Consider the following 16,800-nt stretch of genomic DNA (forward strand, 5'->3'; position numbering starts at 1 on the left):
CACCTACGGGTATTCAGACCAGCCCATTTTAGATTTTCGGGCGCAAGAGTAATTTATCCACCGGGATAATAGCAACAGCGCCAGAGCCCAGCCCACAAAGCTACTTCAGTTTTGGGCTTCTCCCTTGCGTTTCAGACCGTTAAAATAGGGCCCCCAATCTCTATATCACACCATATCTCTGTATCACACCATATCTCTATATTCCACCATATCTCTATATATCACACCATATCTCTGCATCATATCTCTATCACAACATATCTCTAGATCACACCATATATCTATATATTACATATCTCTATATAACACCATATCTCTACATCATATCTCTATCACACCATACCTCTAGATCTCATATCTCTACATCATGTCTCTATCACACCATACCTCTAGATCTCATATCTCTACATCATATCTCTATCACACCATACCTCTAGCTCTCATATCTCTCCATCATATCTCCATCACACCATACCTCTAGATCTCATATCTCTACATCATATCTCTATCACACCATACCTCTAGATCTCATATCTCTACATCATATCTCTATCACACCATACCTCTAGATCTCATATCCCTCCATCATATCTCTATCACACCATACCTCTAGATCTCATATCTCCACATCATATCTCTATCACACCATACCTCTAGATCTCGTATCTCTCCATCATATCTCTATCACACCATACCTCTAGATCTCATATCTCTCCATCATTTCCCTCTGACCTGGTGGTCTCTGGTCCACAGCCATCCAGACGTGTGTGAGTCTGCTGCGTCTGGGCCTGCCCGCCCCGCACCGCGAGGCCCGTCTGAGGCGCAGGGAGCAGCGGGCCCGGCTGCAGGCAGAGCAGGAGGACCTGGAGGCCCGCATGAAGGAGCTGACGGCTGCCAATGACACCAAACAGCAGGAGCTGGAGGCCATGAGGAAGGTGGGTTAACCCCAACCCCAACCCTCTTCCTAGATCTGCACCCTGCGAATGATCCCAGCCTGGAGGTAGGATCATTTTATAGTCAGGGTTAAGGGTAAGTCGCTCACGTCAGAATTGCACATTAACCTTCCTCTCCATGAAATCACGGGCTGTGTCGGGTGTCATTCATAATCAATACAATTAGACCTGATTAAGGTTGTATGTTTCCCCAAGTCTGCTACCGTTCAACTCTGCCAGGTGACGTTCTCTAATGGCGCGTTTCCACTGAGCGCTGCAGTTAGATTTTTTGATTAGGTGCGGTTAGGTGTGGCTCGCGTTTCCACCGCCGGCAGTACCCTTATGTTTTTTGAATGACCAGCGCTCTAATACACACAGACACACATCAAAGAAAGAAATCCTCCACATAAAGAACAAGAACATTCAACAAGAACTTATGGTGCATTTCCAAGGGCGGTTGCGGGCCAAAAGTGGGCGTGATCCGGACTGAGCCGTATTGAGCCGTACTCATCTCGCAGTACTCCTCCGTTGGGGTACTGAAACGTCTGAAAGGGTGCCAACAACTTTGAGCTACACACGCCGTCTGTTGATTGGTCGACAGAATCATCACTTTTGTGTGACAGGGGGATAATAACAAATAAACACATTATCCGCAAGGTATTTCTAGACAACAGCGAAGGCTTCGTTTATTGAAGAAAATGTTGCGCAAAAGTTAGACGTCCTTCTTGTTTCGCATTCTTCTTTTTCCTTGGATTTATTTGCAGGCTACACTGTGAGGGGCTGCTATGCGGTCATGCTTACGTGCTATGCTTAAGTAGCTGCCACGGCTATCACCATCCGGCTTAAACCCCGCCCTACCATAAGGGTACTGTCGGCGGTGGAAACACGAGCCGTAACTGAGCTGGGCTATACCACAACTTCACTGCTGGGCTGAGGCGTGCTGGGCCGAAGTGCAACCACCATTTACGGTTTCAGGCGTCTAGACAAATCCAAAACGAAACTGGGTAGATTTGAAACCACCTCCGAGGGTGGTTTCAGAAGTTTACGGTTTCGGTCAGCGGATTCGCCGGCTTCGTGTGGACGGAAGGCCGAACCGTACAAGACCTTTGCGGTTTCCCCATGAAATTGGCTTTGTGTGGACGGGGCCTTAATGAGCTGACCTGAAAAAGATCAAAGCAGAACAACTTCTCTGTGGGAGGGGTCAGTTTCAGCCCTGCCTGCCCTCATGAATATGAACAGCAGGAGACCCCTCCCCCTCATAAATAATTACACACACTGTGGATGTGGATGAGACCCCCGGGGGGAGGGGGAATCGTGTGAGTGAGTGTGTGTGTGTGTGTGTGTGTGTGTGTGTGTGTGTGTGTGTGTGTGTGTGTGTTGTGACAACCCGGCACGGTGAGCGAACCACCACCTCCCGAAACAGGACACAACTTTGCTGGGCAAAAGCCAAAAAGGCATGTTTAATCCAAAATCAAACAAGTCTCATACTGAAAATAATACAACAACGAAAAAACCTGGGAGGAATCGACGGTCCTATCCCCCGTGGGTGGAATCCCTTCACCCACGAGGACCGGTCTCTCCGTACAGGAGCTCCAGGGCTGGGAGAGCCCCGAATGAGTGCATAAAAGCAGGCTATTTAAGCCCTGCTTCTCCACCTGTTCCTCAGGTGCGCTGCATGTCCTTAATTGGCCCGGGTCGGGTTGCCACTGTCTATCTGTGTGTGTGTGTGTGTCTGTCTGTCTGTTTAAAGAAAAGGCAACATTAATATTAACAGTTTAGATTTTTCCAAACTCTAGCCAGCGGATAAACCAGTTGAACCAATCAGGTGGGTTAGGCCTAGTCACAGTGAACACTGGATAAGTGCTAGGACAAGGTGAAGAAACGCCCGGTCGATGTTTCTATACACATTCCTCATGCAGGCTGAGGCGTAAACCACATTTATAGACCGTAGTAGTTTGTGTTGGTGTGTAGTTTGTGTGTGGGTGTGGTGTGTTTTGTGTAGCGTGTGTGTAGTGTCTGTGTAGTGTTGTGCGTTGTTTGTAGTGTGTGTGTAGTGTGTTAGTAGTGTTGTGTGTTGTGCATAGTGTGATGTTGCGTAGTGTGTAGTGTGGATGATCAAATGTTGGAGGGTAATATGTTCCTCATCTTGTTTCAAACTGAAACGTTGCATCAGATTTAAGGTTTAATGGGTTGTAAGTAATTCTTATATAATTCTATCATATCACAACAATGTCCCTGAAAAAAAAAAAAGAAACGTCCGAAAAGAAACGGGGTATCCATCAGTAATGACACACAGCTTGTGGTTCAGTTAGATTCAAACACAAACAGTCTGTTTTCTTTATAAAAACAACTTAAACAATTCTTTACACAGCCAAGCCACGGCTTGGCACGCCCGGCAATTTCACTGCCTTGCCTGTGTAAAACCGAGGGAGTAGACCTCTTTAGAATAGTTTGCATTCAACAAATGTTCTAATTTTTTTACTCATATGCAAGAATTAGTATACATCTGAGTGTAGGATAAAAACGGGATTAACTATTTCCAAGTGCAAAAACGCCAACATTTTCTGACCGCTTGTTTTTTATCCAGAGGATAAAAAACGTCTTTCTTGTAGATCGCACCATCTTTTCCCGTCTTCATTTAATTCGACTGCATCACCTTCTCTCCCATGGATTTCACTGTCTCGCCAGTTAGAACTACTCATGTTGATATTGCTGTAGTGTATCTGTCTAGACAACACAACCCAAGTCCTGCCCCTGGAACCGCAGAGCCGTCTAGTCGCATTTACATCAGAAAGAAACCGCCAATGTGTGTACGGTCCAGGAGGGTCAAATCAATTTACCCACCCGGGAAGGGGACTTTCCTCGGGCAGTGTAAACGTGCAAACCATGCCGGGAAAAAGGCGTGCATAAGACAGGGATAATTGGCAGTGTTAAAACGTTTACCGTCTGGTCATACTTCAGCCTCTACAAAATACAATGGCACACACTATGGCATGAACACACTATAGCACAAACGGCTCACACACACACAAAGGACTGACACCCATAGCGTATATGCAGATGAGTACATATACTGGTTTCACCCCCGTAACAATCTCTTTTTGTCACATGACTTGTCCTGAAAGCATGAGAAACACACAACAGTGTTCTGTTGAGCTGCAAGTCACGGTCGCACAACACTCTTGGCACGAGCACAACTAGACGAACTAGCAGAAACATAAACACACAAACAAACATACACACAGCAGACACAAAGCAGTCAGAGAGACTGTCTCTGTGAGTGTGGTGCTGTTTCTGTTCACACACCGTGCTCACACACTGTCCTGCACTGATGTCTGCTTAGCGCTCACACGTTGGTGATAAAAGAGGTTTTATGTCATCAGGATGTACCGCCCGGCCAAAAGAACATTTGGTCCAACTGAGGTTCAAGGTCAAAGGTCTGGTTAGAATGTTAAAAACAGATTGGCTCTGCAACGCCAGTGGAGGGAGGCTACTAGCATAAGCAGAAGTTATTTAACACAAACTATCAAAAGGAACAAATGTCAGTTAGTCGTTAGGAGGAACTGGAAATCGTCACCCCACAGTCCACACTTTTAGCTGTGTGGTTAAAGTGTTCAACAATTTTTCCCTGCCCGCTATATGACTTTAACATAGTGAGTCACAGTCGGCTGTTCTTTCTTTAACTTCCTTTAAAACCAGATCCTCTACAGTCCGGCATGCAAACTAATATCAGTATATAACTTTCTAATGGGCACTGGGAGATCATGAAGAAGGCAGGAGAGGATCCAGGGAAAGGATTCTGTGTTCCTGAGGTTAAACCTCCTCAGCCATGGTGCTCCAAAATGATTTATGTATTTTGGTTCACCCAACTTGATCTCGGGTTTGATTATGCTTTAAAAACAACTTTACTTTCATGTTTTACTGGAAAATTAACTACCACTACTAACTACCCTCCTACTTCCTGAATTATTTACATTAATCCCTATAACGCCATGAAGGAAGAACGAAGACATTTGTTTTTCAAATGAATGAGAAAAAGATTAAAGAGTAGATTAGAATTAGGTTTTTATGTATATTTTTGTGGTTGACGTGATCATTTGTGTTTTGGATTCAATCCTTTGAAGGGTGGAATCTTGTCAAATTAACAAACATTTTGTGTGTGTTTATGTTTGTGTGTGTTTGTGATGATTTGATTTGATATATATCAGTGGCGGCTGGTGGTTTTTAAAGTGAGGGCGGAAGGACTGCGCCCTTGGTTGCCATTGGCCTGCTGGCACTGTTAGTGGCGTATGGTGGCATATGAGACTCAAGTTGTTTCAGGGTGTTTTGGTGAACTACAAAATAGCAGGGAGGGATAATTATGTGAATTGATACAAATCCACCAGTGGCAGCATTGTACTTTGAAAGCTGGTGGGCAGCATGTCTTGGACTACAAGGACAGAAGGAAAGGATGCAAAGCCAATTAGTCAAATCAGGCCTACTCTTGATTTGTAAAACTAAATAAAAAAATCTGGGCCTAGCATTGGGCCTATTTTGGGCCCTCAAAGACTGAAGCTATTGGTTGTAATTTGGCTATGTATATTTTCATCTACAATTGTTTTAAGAAAAATGAAGACACAAGACCAAAGGTGATGCCGTTTAAAATGCATCATGCTCTGATTCATTCACTAACATCCTTTCCACAATATCGAACAGAATGGTCAGAGAAACAAACAATTAAAAGAACAACAAGAACCTTATTTCACAAATAACACTTTCGCCAACACTTTCGGGGAAATTAATGGGAGTTAACGGAGGCTGCGGGAGAAACGTCCTCCTGAAGTAATTGTTAATAGGCGATAGGGGGTGCTAATATCCCTTTACCCAGGGAAACAAACATTACATACAGAGGCATTCAAGTAGTAATATTTAAGGGCATTCATTCATTAGAGTATTCTGGGCAATCTACATCTTTTATTCTCAACAATGTTCAGGAGGATCTTCCTCCCTCTCCTCACTGCAGAAGCCTCGACTGATATATATATAAACTAGGTAGGATATATATAAACACAATAAGTAAGGAAATTTGTGTCTGGTAGATAATCTCATTGTTGTAACAATGCTTTTTGGCATAAATCTTATACCATAAATCAACATGACAAAAAATCGGACTCTAGTGCTCTGCCCCTCAATATTGAAGTAAATGAATGTGCGATCTCTGATCCAAATGATATTAGACTTGCCTTTTATAAACACTTCTCTGAAGCTCGTCATTTATTGGATAAGCTGTTTCCTGGTCCCTCCCCCTCTGAGGTCTCTGAAGCTGGTCATTTATTCAATGGTGGTCACCCCCTGGACCGTGTCTCGCATTTCTCCTTTCAGCCATTTACATCTACTAAGGTCCTCAGAACCGTACAATCTACAGACCCTAAGTCATAGATTGGTGAAGATCACTTAGGGCCCTATCTTGCATCCGGCGCAAGTGACTTAGTCACTGGCGCATGTGTCGTTGCTAGTTTACAACTGGCGCAGAGCGCTCTTTTGCCACCTGCGCCACTCGCCGGTAAATTAGGGAATGATCTTGCGCCCCAAGGGGCGGTTCGGCGGAAGGAGGAGGCGTGTTCTGGCGCAAACGGTATTTTGCCGTCTCTGAATACCATTGCGCTACTGACCAGGAAATACCTGGTTTAAAGTCAGTGGCGCGTTGTTCAGACGCTATTTTAAGGGCGCATGCCTACATGCGCATGCGATGCATACGGATTGCTTGTGCACCTCGCGCATACACTTTGCTTCTCCCATCTACCTAGCCGCACATTCTTGGTAAATTATTTGGGAAAGAACAGCTGATGCAGCGGTAATAAGTTGTACTTTTAAATCAATGCATCTGCAAACACCGTACAGCAAACACATATTTTCTTGACAGAGACATCGTGTAGGCCTACATGCCCCTAACTTTTAGGACTGATGAGTATTTGATCGTGAAAAACATTGTTTTACCGCGAGTGAGTGTTAAAAAGAATGAATGAATGCGGGCGCGCGTGTGTGCTCTGTTTAAACACACGCAAACTAAACACGTAACGCATAATACAATCAATGGCAATGTCTATTACCGCGGGGACACATGCATATTAGGATAGCATACAATACTGATAAGAAACAATGTTTATAATGTATTGCGTATTTCATTAAATAGAACCACAGTTACCGCATATCATATGTTATCTCATATAGGCCTACGTTTTCTTTGCCGAAATTTATTTGAGGACTCAGTATTTCTGAAGTCGTGGAAGAAAACCCCTTATTCCATGTGTGAATTAGGCCATATTATTTGGCAATAAACTGAGCCATTTGCAGTTTGAAATTCATGTGCATCTGTCTCATCGGAGACTGCAGACGCGCTGTCAAAATATCAACTCGTCCGATTCAAATGCGCTCATGGCTCTTAAAGGGGATGGGAGCTGGCACTCTCATTGGTTTGTTGGACGTTACGCCCAAACCACACCTACGGGTAACTAGGCTGCTTCAGACCAACCCTTTTGACACTTGCGCCGCGACGCAAGTGTCATTTATCCGCCTGTAAAATAGCGATAGCGCCGTAGAACCGCCCACAAAGCTACTTGCGCTTTGCGCTTCCCACTTGCGTTTCAGACCGTTAAAATAGGGCCCTTAGACTCCTTTTTGGTCAAATTTGCTGCTCCAACTATCAGTGAGCCACTGTCTTAAATTTTTTATCGTTCCATTCCTCCGGGCTTATTTCCGCTGGTCTGGAAATCTGCACGTGTCACTCCATTGCACAAGGGTTAGGAGAATCTGGATAACTATCGTCCGATCTCTACACTTCCATGCCTGGCCAAAGTACTTGAGACCTTAGTCAACTCTCAATTCAAGTGTGTCTTGTCAAGCCACTCTATTCTTAGTCCTCACCAATCCGGTTTCAGACCTAACCATAGAAACATCACTGCTATCACACTTGTAACCAACAACGTAGGCTTGGATACAGGTGCTTCTGCGTGGTTTAATGACAACCTATCTTTAACAAAAGGTGTCCCTCAAGGCTCAGTATTGGGTCCTGTACTTTTTATTATCTATATTAATGAGCTGGGGTCTCATTTATAACGGTTGCGTACGCACAAAACGGGGCTGAAAGTGGCGTACGTGACTTCCCACGCCAAGGTTGTGATCTATAAAAAACTAACTTTGCGGGAGAATGTGCACAGCCCTAAGCAAACTCTGACCCATGCGTACGCATGGTTTGGAGGAAAAGGAGAATTGGCGACGCTGACGGTGTGGTGGTGAACTGAAGTCAGACAGAAGAAATGTAGAGTGAGAAGAACGATTATGTTTTATCATCGCCCTTCATAAATTTAATTTCAACCCGTATCATGCGTTAAATCTATTTAATCAGAATAATTGAAGTCAACTGCGTTATTTCTCAGTTATAACTCCAGAAACATCTCCTTAGAATCAAAATGAAAAAAAAATAATCTATATTTAATCCCGTCACTCCATACTGTCCACTGACGGCGCGACTGCATGGAATAAAACATCCGTCCAACATGTGACAATAACATAATATTTTTATGTGACCCTGTAAACACATAATCAAATGTCAATTAAATCCCAAGTTGGGTAAACCAAGCCACATACTCCTCATCACAATCGTTATATTATTGTCCGTTCCTCTTGATGCTTTTCATGACAAATCAGGCATTAAAAAGGGGTTATGTTGAAGAACATTTTACGTGGGGGATTACAAACTGATTATCCAAGGTGTTCTCGGTCAGTCTTATTACCGTAACCCTATAAATACAGCGGTGAGCCCTGTGCGTAATGCTGCACCATGGCACTGCTGGCACTGCTGGAGGACCATGCAAATGGCAGGATTCGGAGGGAGAGGGTCTTCAGGGACCATAACGATTTATTGGTACTTAAAAATATGTACCTTTATGTCAGACCACTTCTTTTCTAATTCTGGGACTGTGCGCTCCGTGCCACTGACAGAGTTTACTGCTGCAGCAACATGTTGCCACTCACTCTGCTTTTTGTTGTTAGTGATCCCAGTCCCGTGACCGCTGAACAAAACAAATTTTTGGGCCTCCACCTCACCCACACGTGTCTCCACTTCAACCTCCGAGAAATTTTGCTTTTTTGCTTTTCTCAGTCCTTGTGCCATTGTTTCCGACAAGACATAATACTTGCATCTGAGTCCGTTTTATATGCACATTCATGAGGTTGTTTGCATTGACCATTTATGGATAAAAAGGCGTGTACAGGGCGGAACGTGAAGCTGATTCAGCTGCACACACTTGAAGGCACTCTGTGATTTATAAAGCAAAGATTGCTTAGAGGTGTGCGTATGCAGGCTTTTATAAGTCTGAATATTTTTTGGCGCACGCAAAACTTGGCTTTTGGGCGTACGTACACTTTTAGTACCGATCCCACGCACAGTTTTATAAATGAGACCCCTGGTCTCTTCTGTAACTGGTTGCCTCGCCCATCTGTACGAAGATGATACTATTCTCTGCAATACTGCAGATACCCCCCAGGCTGCTACTGATAACTTGCAGCTTTCTTTAAACTTACTACAGGACACTCTCTCTGACCTTAAACTTGTCCTTAACTTGCTTAAAAGTTTTTTTCAAGAGCTTCATGTTGATTTTATGAAACTTCATATTTTTATTGATGATGACTCTCTTATAGAGAGAGTTGATGAATATAAATATCTTGGGCTGTGGCTTGATGAGAAGCTCTCATGTAAGCCTCATATTGCCTTGCCTCAATGTTCAGTCCCAGACTGTGGAGGTATGGGATTGCCACCGGTTAAGGAATATCATCTCGATATCTCTGCATTGAGATTGCCTCCAATGATTACAAGCCATGTTTTTCCAGTGAGGCAAATGCCGCCCCAAACCATCACACTGCCTCCACCATAATATGTTACTCTATCGGTGCAGCAATCAACATAGAGTTCTCTGCATCTTCTCCACACATTGACCCTACGATCCAAATGCCATAGGCAGAATCTTGACTCAACACTCAACATAAATTGCCAATATTTCTTGTTTCTTCAAACTTCAATCATCGAATGCACCAAACACCAAACAAGAGTCAATGGCAGAGTTGGCTGTTTGGCATTGGCAGAGAAGATTGCACATTTTTCTTGGGCGCAACCTACCTACTCAGCTCTGCTACTCATCCCACAAATGCATCTTCCTTACACATGTGGTACCATTTAAAAGGGAAGGCTTCAGGCTTTCCAACGGTATAAGATTTATTGGCAAGAAGCATTGTTACAACAACGAAAGAATCAACCAAACACAAATTTCCTTACTTTTTGTGCCTAGTTTATATATTATATATACACACACACACAAATATACAAGAACAGTTTGTTCCAATGAAACGTGGTTTTGCTTATCAGCAGTAGGATCATGACTGGATTGTCCATATTTCCATCACCAAGAACTAATGAATAAAAAGCGACAGGCTAAGACTGGTAACAAGAGTCTGTGGTTAGTGAGTCTCTATCTAAAGACGTCTCTACTACACATGGTCCAACATGCCACTGAGGGATTTAAAAACAAGCTGAGCTTCAATCCTGTCCATATATATATATATTTATATATCATATAATATATCCACAGACGAACATATTGGGCCAGGTCGCTTTGATTACCAAAGCACAAAACAAGTCTGTTCATGAGATGGTGTGTTGATTGAATGAAAGGTTTTGCGGCCTCTGGTTCATCGTTCATCCAGAGTTTGCTGACCTCAGCAAACCTTTAAGTCGCGCCCAAACAGGGCCGGATCATCCATAAGGGCACTTGGGCCCGTGCCCAGGGGCACCAACCATTAACAACCAGTTGAGGGGGGGCACCACCTGAAAAAATATTATTTATTCATTTGAAATTGTTGAAAGTCCAATCATTACTCATTTATCATATTGCCGTTTGAGATATTGAAGGAGTTACTTGCCTATATGGGGCGGAGTGGGACACTAATAGCCACCGGGAGAATCCTCCCCGGTCCAGCCCTCCCCCCCCCCCCCGCCAACAACGTTTTTTTTTGTTTGTTTTTTCAGTAATAAAAAAAAATCTGTAAAAATGAATGATATAATTATAATTAAGAAAATAAAAATGTGTAAAATAGGCCACAGTTCTGCTCTGTTTGGAAGAGAATTGGCACTCCGAGAATTGGCGCACTTCCTTACAAGACCGGTAACCATAGCAACGCCGGTAAACAAAAGCAAGCAACCACGAACTTGCTCGCCTTCTCTGTCTGACGTGTCTTTAGGCTCATATATCCCCCTACATTTCCGAAAATGGACTTGCCCTGCAAGCTGTTAATTGGATAAACGCATTTCCCAATCCCAGGAGTCTTTGCTCCATTCTACGTCAATTCAAGAACAAACAAATTAAAGTAAACTGTAGTTCGTATTATTTATTTATGGCTATGAAAGTTCTGTAACGCCTGAATAATGAAGAATTAAATTAAGTAAATAAAAATAATATAAAAAAAAAAACATGAATGAGACATGGAGAGTAAGCAAGTGGTATAAATATTGGTTGGATGTTCTTGAGACATATTTTGTTTATTTTGGGGATTTTCACGGCGTCTTGACGGGGAATAAATTATGCTCAGGGCCGGCTTGCAGACGCTTCGCGGTCGCTCACAACTGTGGGCCGGTCCAACGGACTTCGCAGGCCGCTACACAATTGCGGGCCGGTCCACCTGACCTCGCTGGCCGGCCGGCCGACCGGGAAATCTCCCGATCGTCCCGACGGCCACTCCGCCTCTGTGAGGAGGAGACCTAAAGGTTCAAAAAACGAGTGCTGTTCTTTTTGAATTGATACACATTTTGAATTGATAGACATTTCATTTGAATATATTGTTCACTGATCATATGCCTACATGTAGGTAGTTGGACAAGTTAGTAAATTACATTTGAAAGATCCCCTTGCTTATGTCTGATATCTTCTGGGGGGGGCGGGCGTATAGTTGAGATATATTTCCCAGGGACACCGCATTGTGTTTATACGGTCCTGCGCCCAAAGGGACTCTGGTGTCAGAAAACACCCCAAAAAACACTGTACTTTACAGTTCATTCCTATGACGTGTATGATGTATGTATAATTTACGTGCATAAACACGAATTTTCCTGGTCAGGGTTTAAAGGTGCTTTTAGCGCTCTGCTTTTTTCTACTTATGTGCCTGAACATTGTGTAAATGTCAATATGTTTATTTGAAAATAGTCTGCAGGGTCTTTTCCAATTGGCTAACATATCTCCTGCCTGCTTGCTATTGGCCAGGCCCTGGAGGAGGCGGCGGCCAGAGCGGCGGAGGAGGAGCGGCGGCGGCTGCAGACCCAGACAGAGCTCCAAGACCGCTACCGGACCGACCTGGAGAGAGAGAAGACGGTACGCTCACCCCGTCATCAGCATGAACACATGAGGGGGGTCTCAGCGGCTCATGGAGGATACGGCCTCACACTCACCCTGCATCAGCGTGAACACATGAGGGGGGTCTCAGCGGCTCATGGAGGATACGGCCTCACACTCACCCTTTCATCTGCGTGAACACATGAGGGGGGTCTCAGGGGGCTCATGGAGGATACGGCCTCACACCCACCCTGTCATCAGCGTGAACACATGAGGGGGGTCTCAGCGGCTCATGGAGGCTACGGCCTCACACCCACCCTGTCATCAGCGTGAACACATGAGGGGGGTCTCAGCGGCTCGTGGAGGCTACGGCCTCACACCCACCCTGTCACCTTCATCTGTCCCCTGCGTGCGTCCCCAGGTGCGGCAGCAGATGGAGGAGCAGGTGGCCCTGAAGTCCAGCGAGCTGGAGCAGTACCTGCAGCGGGTGCGGGAGCTGGAGGACATGTACCACCGGCTGGAGGACGCGCTGGAGGAGGAGAGGGCGGCACGCCAGGACGAGGAGACGGTGCGCCGGCTGCAGGCGCGGTCAGTCACAGACACAGGCACACACACACACACACACACACACACGGTCACACACACACACACGGTCACACACACACACACACACTCACACACACATACACTCACACGGTCACACACACATGCACACACGCACGCACGCACGCGCACACACACACACACACACACACACACACACACACACACACACACGGTCACACACACAATCGGTCACACACACACACTCCTTTACACACAATCTGTCACACACACACTCGGTCCAACACATACTCGTCACATCCAAACACACATGGGAAGGACTACACGCTTGGTTGCCATTGGCCTGCTTGCACTGTTAGTGGCGTATGGTGGCATAACTATGTGAGACTCAAGTTGTTTCAGGGTGTTTTGGTGAACTACAAAATAGCAGGGAGGGATAATTATGTGAATTGATACAAATCAACCAGCGGCTGCATTGTACTTGTGTCTTGGAATACAAGGAGAGAAGGAAAGGATGCAAAGCCAATTAGTCAAATCAGGCCTACTCTTGATTTGTAAAACTAAATAAAATAATCTTGGCCTATCATTGGGCCTATTTTACCCCTCAATGACTGAAGCTTTTGGTTGTACTTTGGCTATGTTAATTTTCAGCTACAATTGCTTTAAGAAAAACAACACAAGACCAAAAGTGATGCCATTTAAAATGCCTTATGCTCTGAATCATTCACTGACATCCTTTCCACAATATCAAACAGAATGAAACAAACAATTAAAAGAACAACAACATTATTTCACAACTAATTACACGTGCTGTAAACCTAACGTTGCAAATGTGAGGCAAATGTGGTTGTTAATGGATGTTTCAGAATGTTGGTAATGGTGTTAAGCGGGTCAATCCTCCTCGCTATTTGTGTTGCAAAGATATCAGTGACCTGGTCATACCAAACACCTTTTTAAAGTGATTTCAGAATTACGCCGTGTGTAGGTCCACGTTTTCGGCACCTTTCAGACGGCTTGGCAACCCAACAGAGGAGTGCCGAAAAATAGGTAGGCTCAGCGCGTTTTGGGGATTTCGGGACCTTGCCCAACTTTTGTTGGTGGAAACGCCAATATAAGTGAACCGATCCACACAGAACAACACCGCTCGCTGGAAACCCCAATATAAGCGATCAAAGCAGCACCGCTCGGTGGAATAGAGGCATACGACTGAGCGGGTTCGTTTTTTTTCATAGCCTAGACTTGAGGGGATAACCGCTCCCTCCGGGCTGCTCCACAGCCAGGGCTCCTCTTATTGGTTCAAAGCGCAGCCGGGACTCCTTCTTATTGGTTCATAGCACAGCCAGGGCTCCTGCTTATTGGTTCAAAGCACAGCCGGGACTCCTTCTTATTGGTTCATAGCACAGCCAGGGCTCCTGCTTATTGGTTCAAAGCGCAGCCGGGACTCCTTCTTATTGGTACATAGCGCAGCCAGAGCCTCCAGCCTATTCATGAATATATTTTGGCGCGATTCAGACCCCTTAGCTAGTCCCACCCACTCAGAGGACGAATTTCCTTCTCTCTCGCATAGACCTCTGAAGAATAAGTCCCGTCTCCGAGGCTGTTGGTTCCATGTCTGTGGAAAATAACATGGGGGTTTTGAATGATTGTACGTGACAAACTCTGTACGTGGCGAGGAAGTTAAAGCTGCTCAGGTTTTGAACCACACATTTTTTCCTTCTGGATTCCACTTGGGTTTTGGATTGTCGGGGCCGTTAAAGTAGTTAACTAATATGAAGAAGCATTATGCTAACGCGGATCTGCTCCGACTTAGGACGTCACGACTCTCCCAGTCAAGGTTGCATAGCAACGGCAATGTTTCATAGTTTGTCTTCACTGAAATGGCACCAGAGCCCGCCTACGGAGGAGGTTGCACCAACTCTGCTCGTCTATTCACGTGTGAAATGTCAATCACGTTAGGTTGTGAATGGTTGCGAATAACTCCCGCCCATGGACCTATTAAAGAATGGACAGCGGACTGAAAAATGGCCGCCCATTCATTCCTATGTAAACTGCTCAATGGCGCAGAGGAACATCAAGGAGAGATATTCTTCTGCCTCATGGGCGCCTAGCCACTCCCTCGTGCATGACCTGCCGGATGCAGAAATATTCTCGTTAACTAGCATTGTTAGCATTGTAGCATCATCAGCGAGAGGTCTGAGCGAGTACAGTCGCATTGTTTACCGACAATGGAAGTATAAGTTAATAACCCCCCCCGATGATTCTCTATATGTGATCTTTAAATTACACCCCTCCTGCCATCAGGACAACAATTAGTATTTAACAATTATTATGCCGGGCCGGCATGTTTCACTACCGACCCCTTTCAGCTACCCACTCCTCCTTCTCCTGCAAAAAATACATAAATAAAATAAAACGCTTGAGGCGGCGTTGTCACGTTAAAATTGTACCGGGGGCGAAAATTGTACCGGCCTACGTCATCAGTTGTTGACAACTTGACAACTGATTTGATTGGGTTGTCCGTTGCCGGGCAGGTTTTAAAAAACATTTGGCTCATGTTTCCAAAGACGAAATAACATAATACAGATAACGGATCGCTAGATAACACTTGTTTTTACTTTATATTTGTATTGTATTGAATTGTTTGATCGAATTTAGCTAGTAAACTGAGTGTTTAAAGCAGGTTTCAAAAACCTGTCTTGTCACGCTCAATGAAGGAGTGCAATGAACGAGCATGAAAGTTTGCGAATGTTCCAGAACCTTGCTACGTCATTCGACACGATCGCCCGTTGCCAGGCAACAGACGATCGCGTCGTCTGTTGCCAGGCAGGTTTGGAATTTGTCAACAACTGATGACGTAGGCCGGTACAATTTTCGCCCCCGGTACAATTTTAACGTGACAGCGTTTTGAAAAGAGAAAACTTACATTTTATTAGTACATGATATAAAGATAATTATGAGCCTTTGATTGATATCCAGATTTCTTTTGCGGAGACACATTCCTGTTCCCCAACTGTATTGGAGTGAACGGAGATATCCACTTCTGTGCTCTATGAATCGAGGGACCCGTCCACAGCCCGCTTAAACAGCTGCAATACCAGATGTTATTTTCCATAGACATTTAAACATGGAACCAGGAGCCTCAGAGGTGGGACTTATTCTTCAGAGGTCTATTGAGCCCCATGTTATTCACCGACCGTCAACACCGAGGAAATGAATGGGAGTCAGTGGAGGCTGAGGGAGGAACGTCCTCAAGCAGTCATTTTCAATAGTTGATAGGGGGTGCTAATGTCCCTTTACCTAGGGAAACAAACATTACATATACAATGACATTAAGGTAATCATATTTAAGGGCATTAATTCATTACAGTAGTCTGGGCAATCTATATTTTTTATTCTCAACAATGTCAAGGAGAATCTTCCTCCCTCTCCACACTGGAGAAGCCTCCCCTGTATAATACCCCATGGAGGTCATTTGTAACAAACAAAACAAGATCACAAATGTGGTTTATCAAACCACATTTGTGGTTTTGGCGGTTTTCCATAATTGACAGCCTGCAAATACGATCTCAGGATATCTGAGCTCCAATTCATATATACTCTGTTCTCCAGCCCCTAAATGTTGGCTCTGTTGTCATCAGAGCCAGCATGCAGGGGCTTCTCCTACTTCCTCTTTGGTCCCGGTTCCTTCCTGTCTGCTGAGCTCTGCGTTCCTCAGCTCAGACTCAGATGCTGGTGTGTCAGCAACCTGTTTTTCTCTACTGCGGTCTTATCATGAAGACAAAGAGATGATTCCAATAGTAGTTATATAAGTAGCTAGTGAGTTATCTTGTAGCAGCTTTTCCTGAAGAAATGTAGTTGTTATTTCCTGTACTATTGTGCCCCCTGGAGACGCAGAGCTGAACTACATCTCCTATTCTGTTTGTGCGTCCAACCATCTGCCTTTCTGC

General features: G+C 44.7%; 1 protein-coding gene across 2 annotated transcripts in view; it reads left to right on the forward strand.

Moving 5' to 3' along the window:
* swap70b (switching B cell complex subunit SWAP70b) overlaps positions 1–16,800 on the forward strand; it is a 58,619-nt gene that overhangs the window by 33,128 nt on the left and 8,691 nt on the right. For both annotated transcript variants that reach the window (XM_060061420.1, XM_060061419.1), the window contains 3 exons: positions 754–935; positions 12,221–12,328; positions 12,711–12,877. In XM_060061420.1, the coding sequence (XP_059917403.1) occupies positions 754–935; positions 12,221–12,328; positions 12,711–12,877 (457 nt within the window). The remainder of the gene's footprint in view (positions 1–753; positions 936–12,220; positions 12,329–12,710; positions 12,878–16,800) is intronic.

This window comes from Gadus macrocephalus, chromosome 9, assembly GCF_031168955.1.
Source record: "Gadus macrocephalus chromosome 9, ASM3116895v1".
Classification (NCBI taxonomy): Eukaryota; Metazoa; Chordata; class Actinopteri; order Gadiformes; family Gadidae; genus Gadus; species Gadus macrocephalus.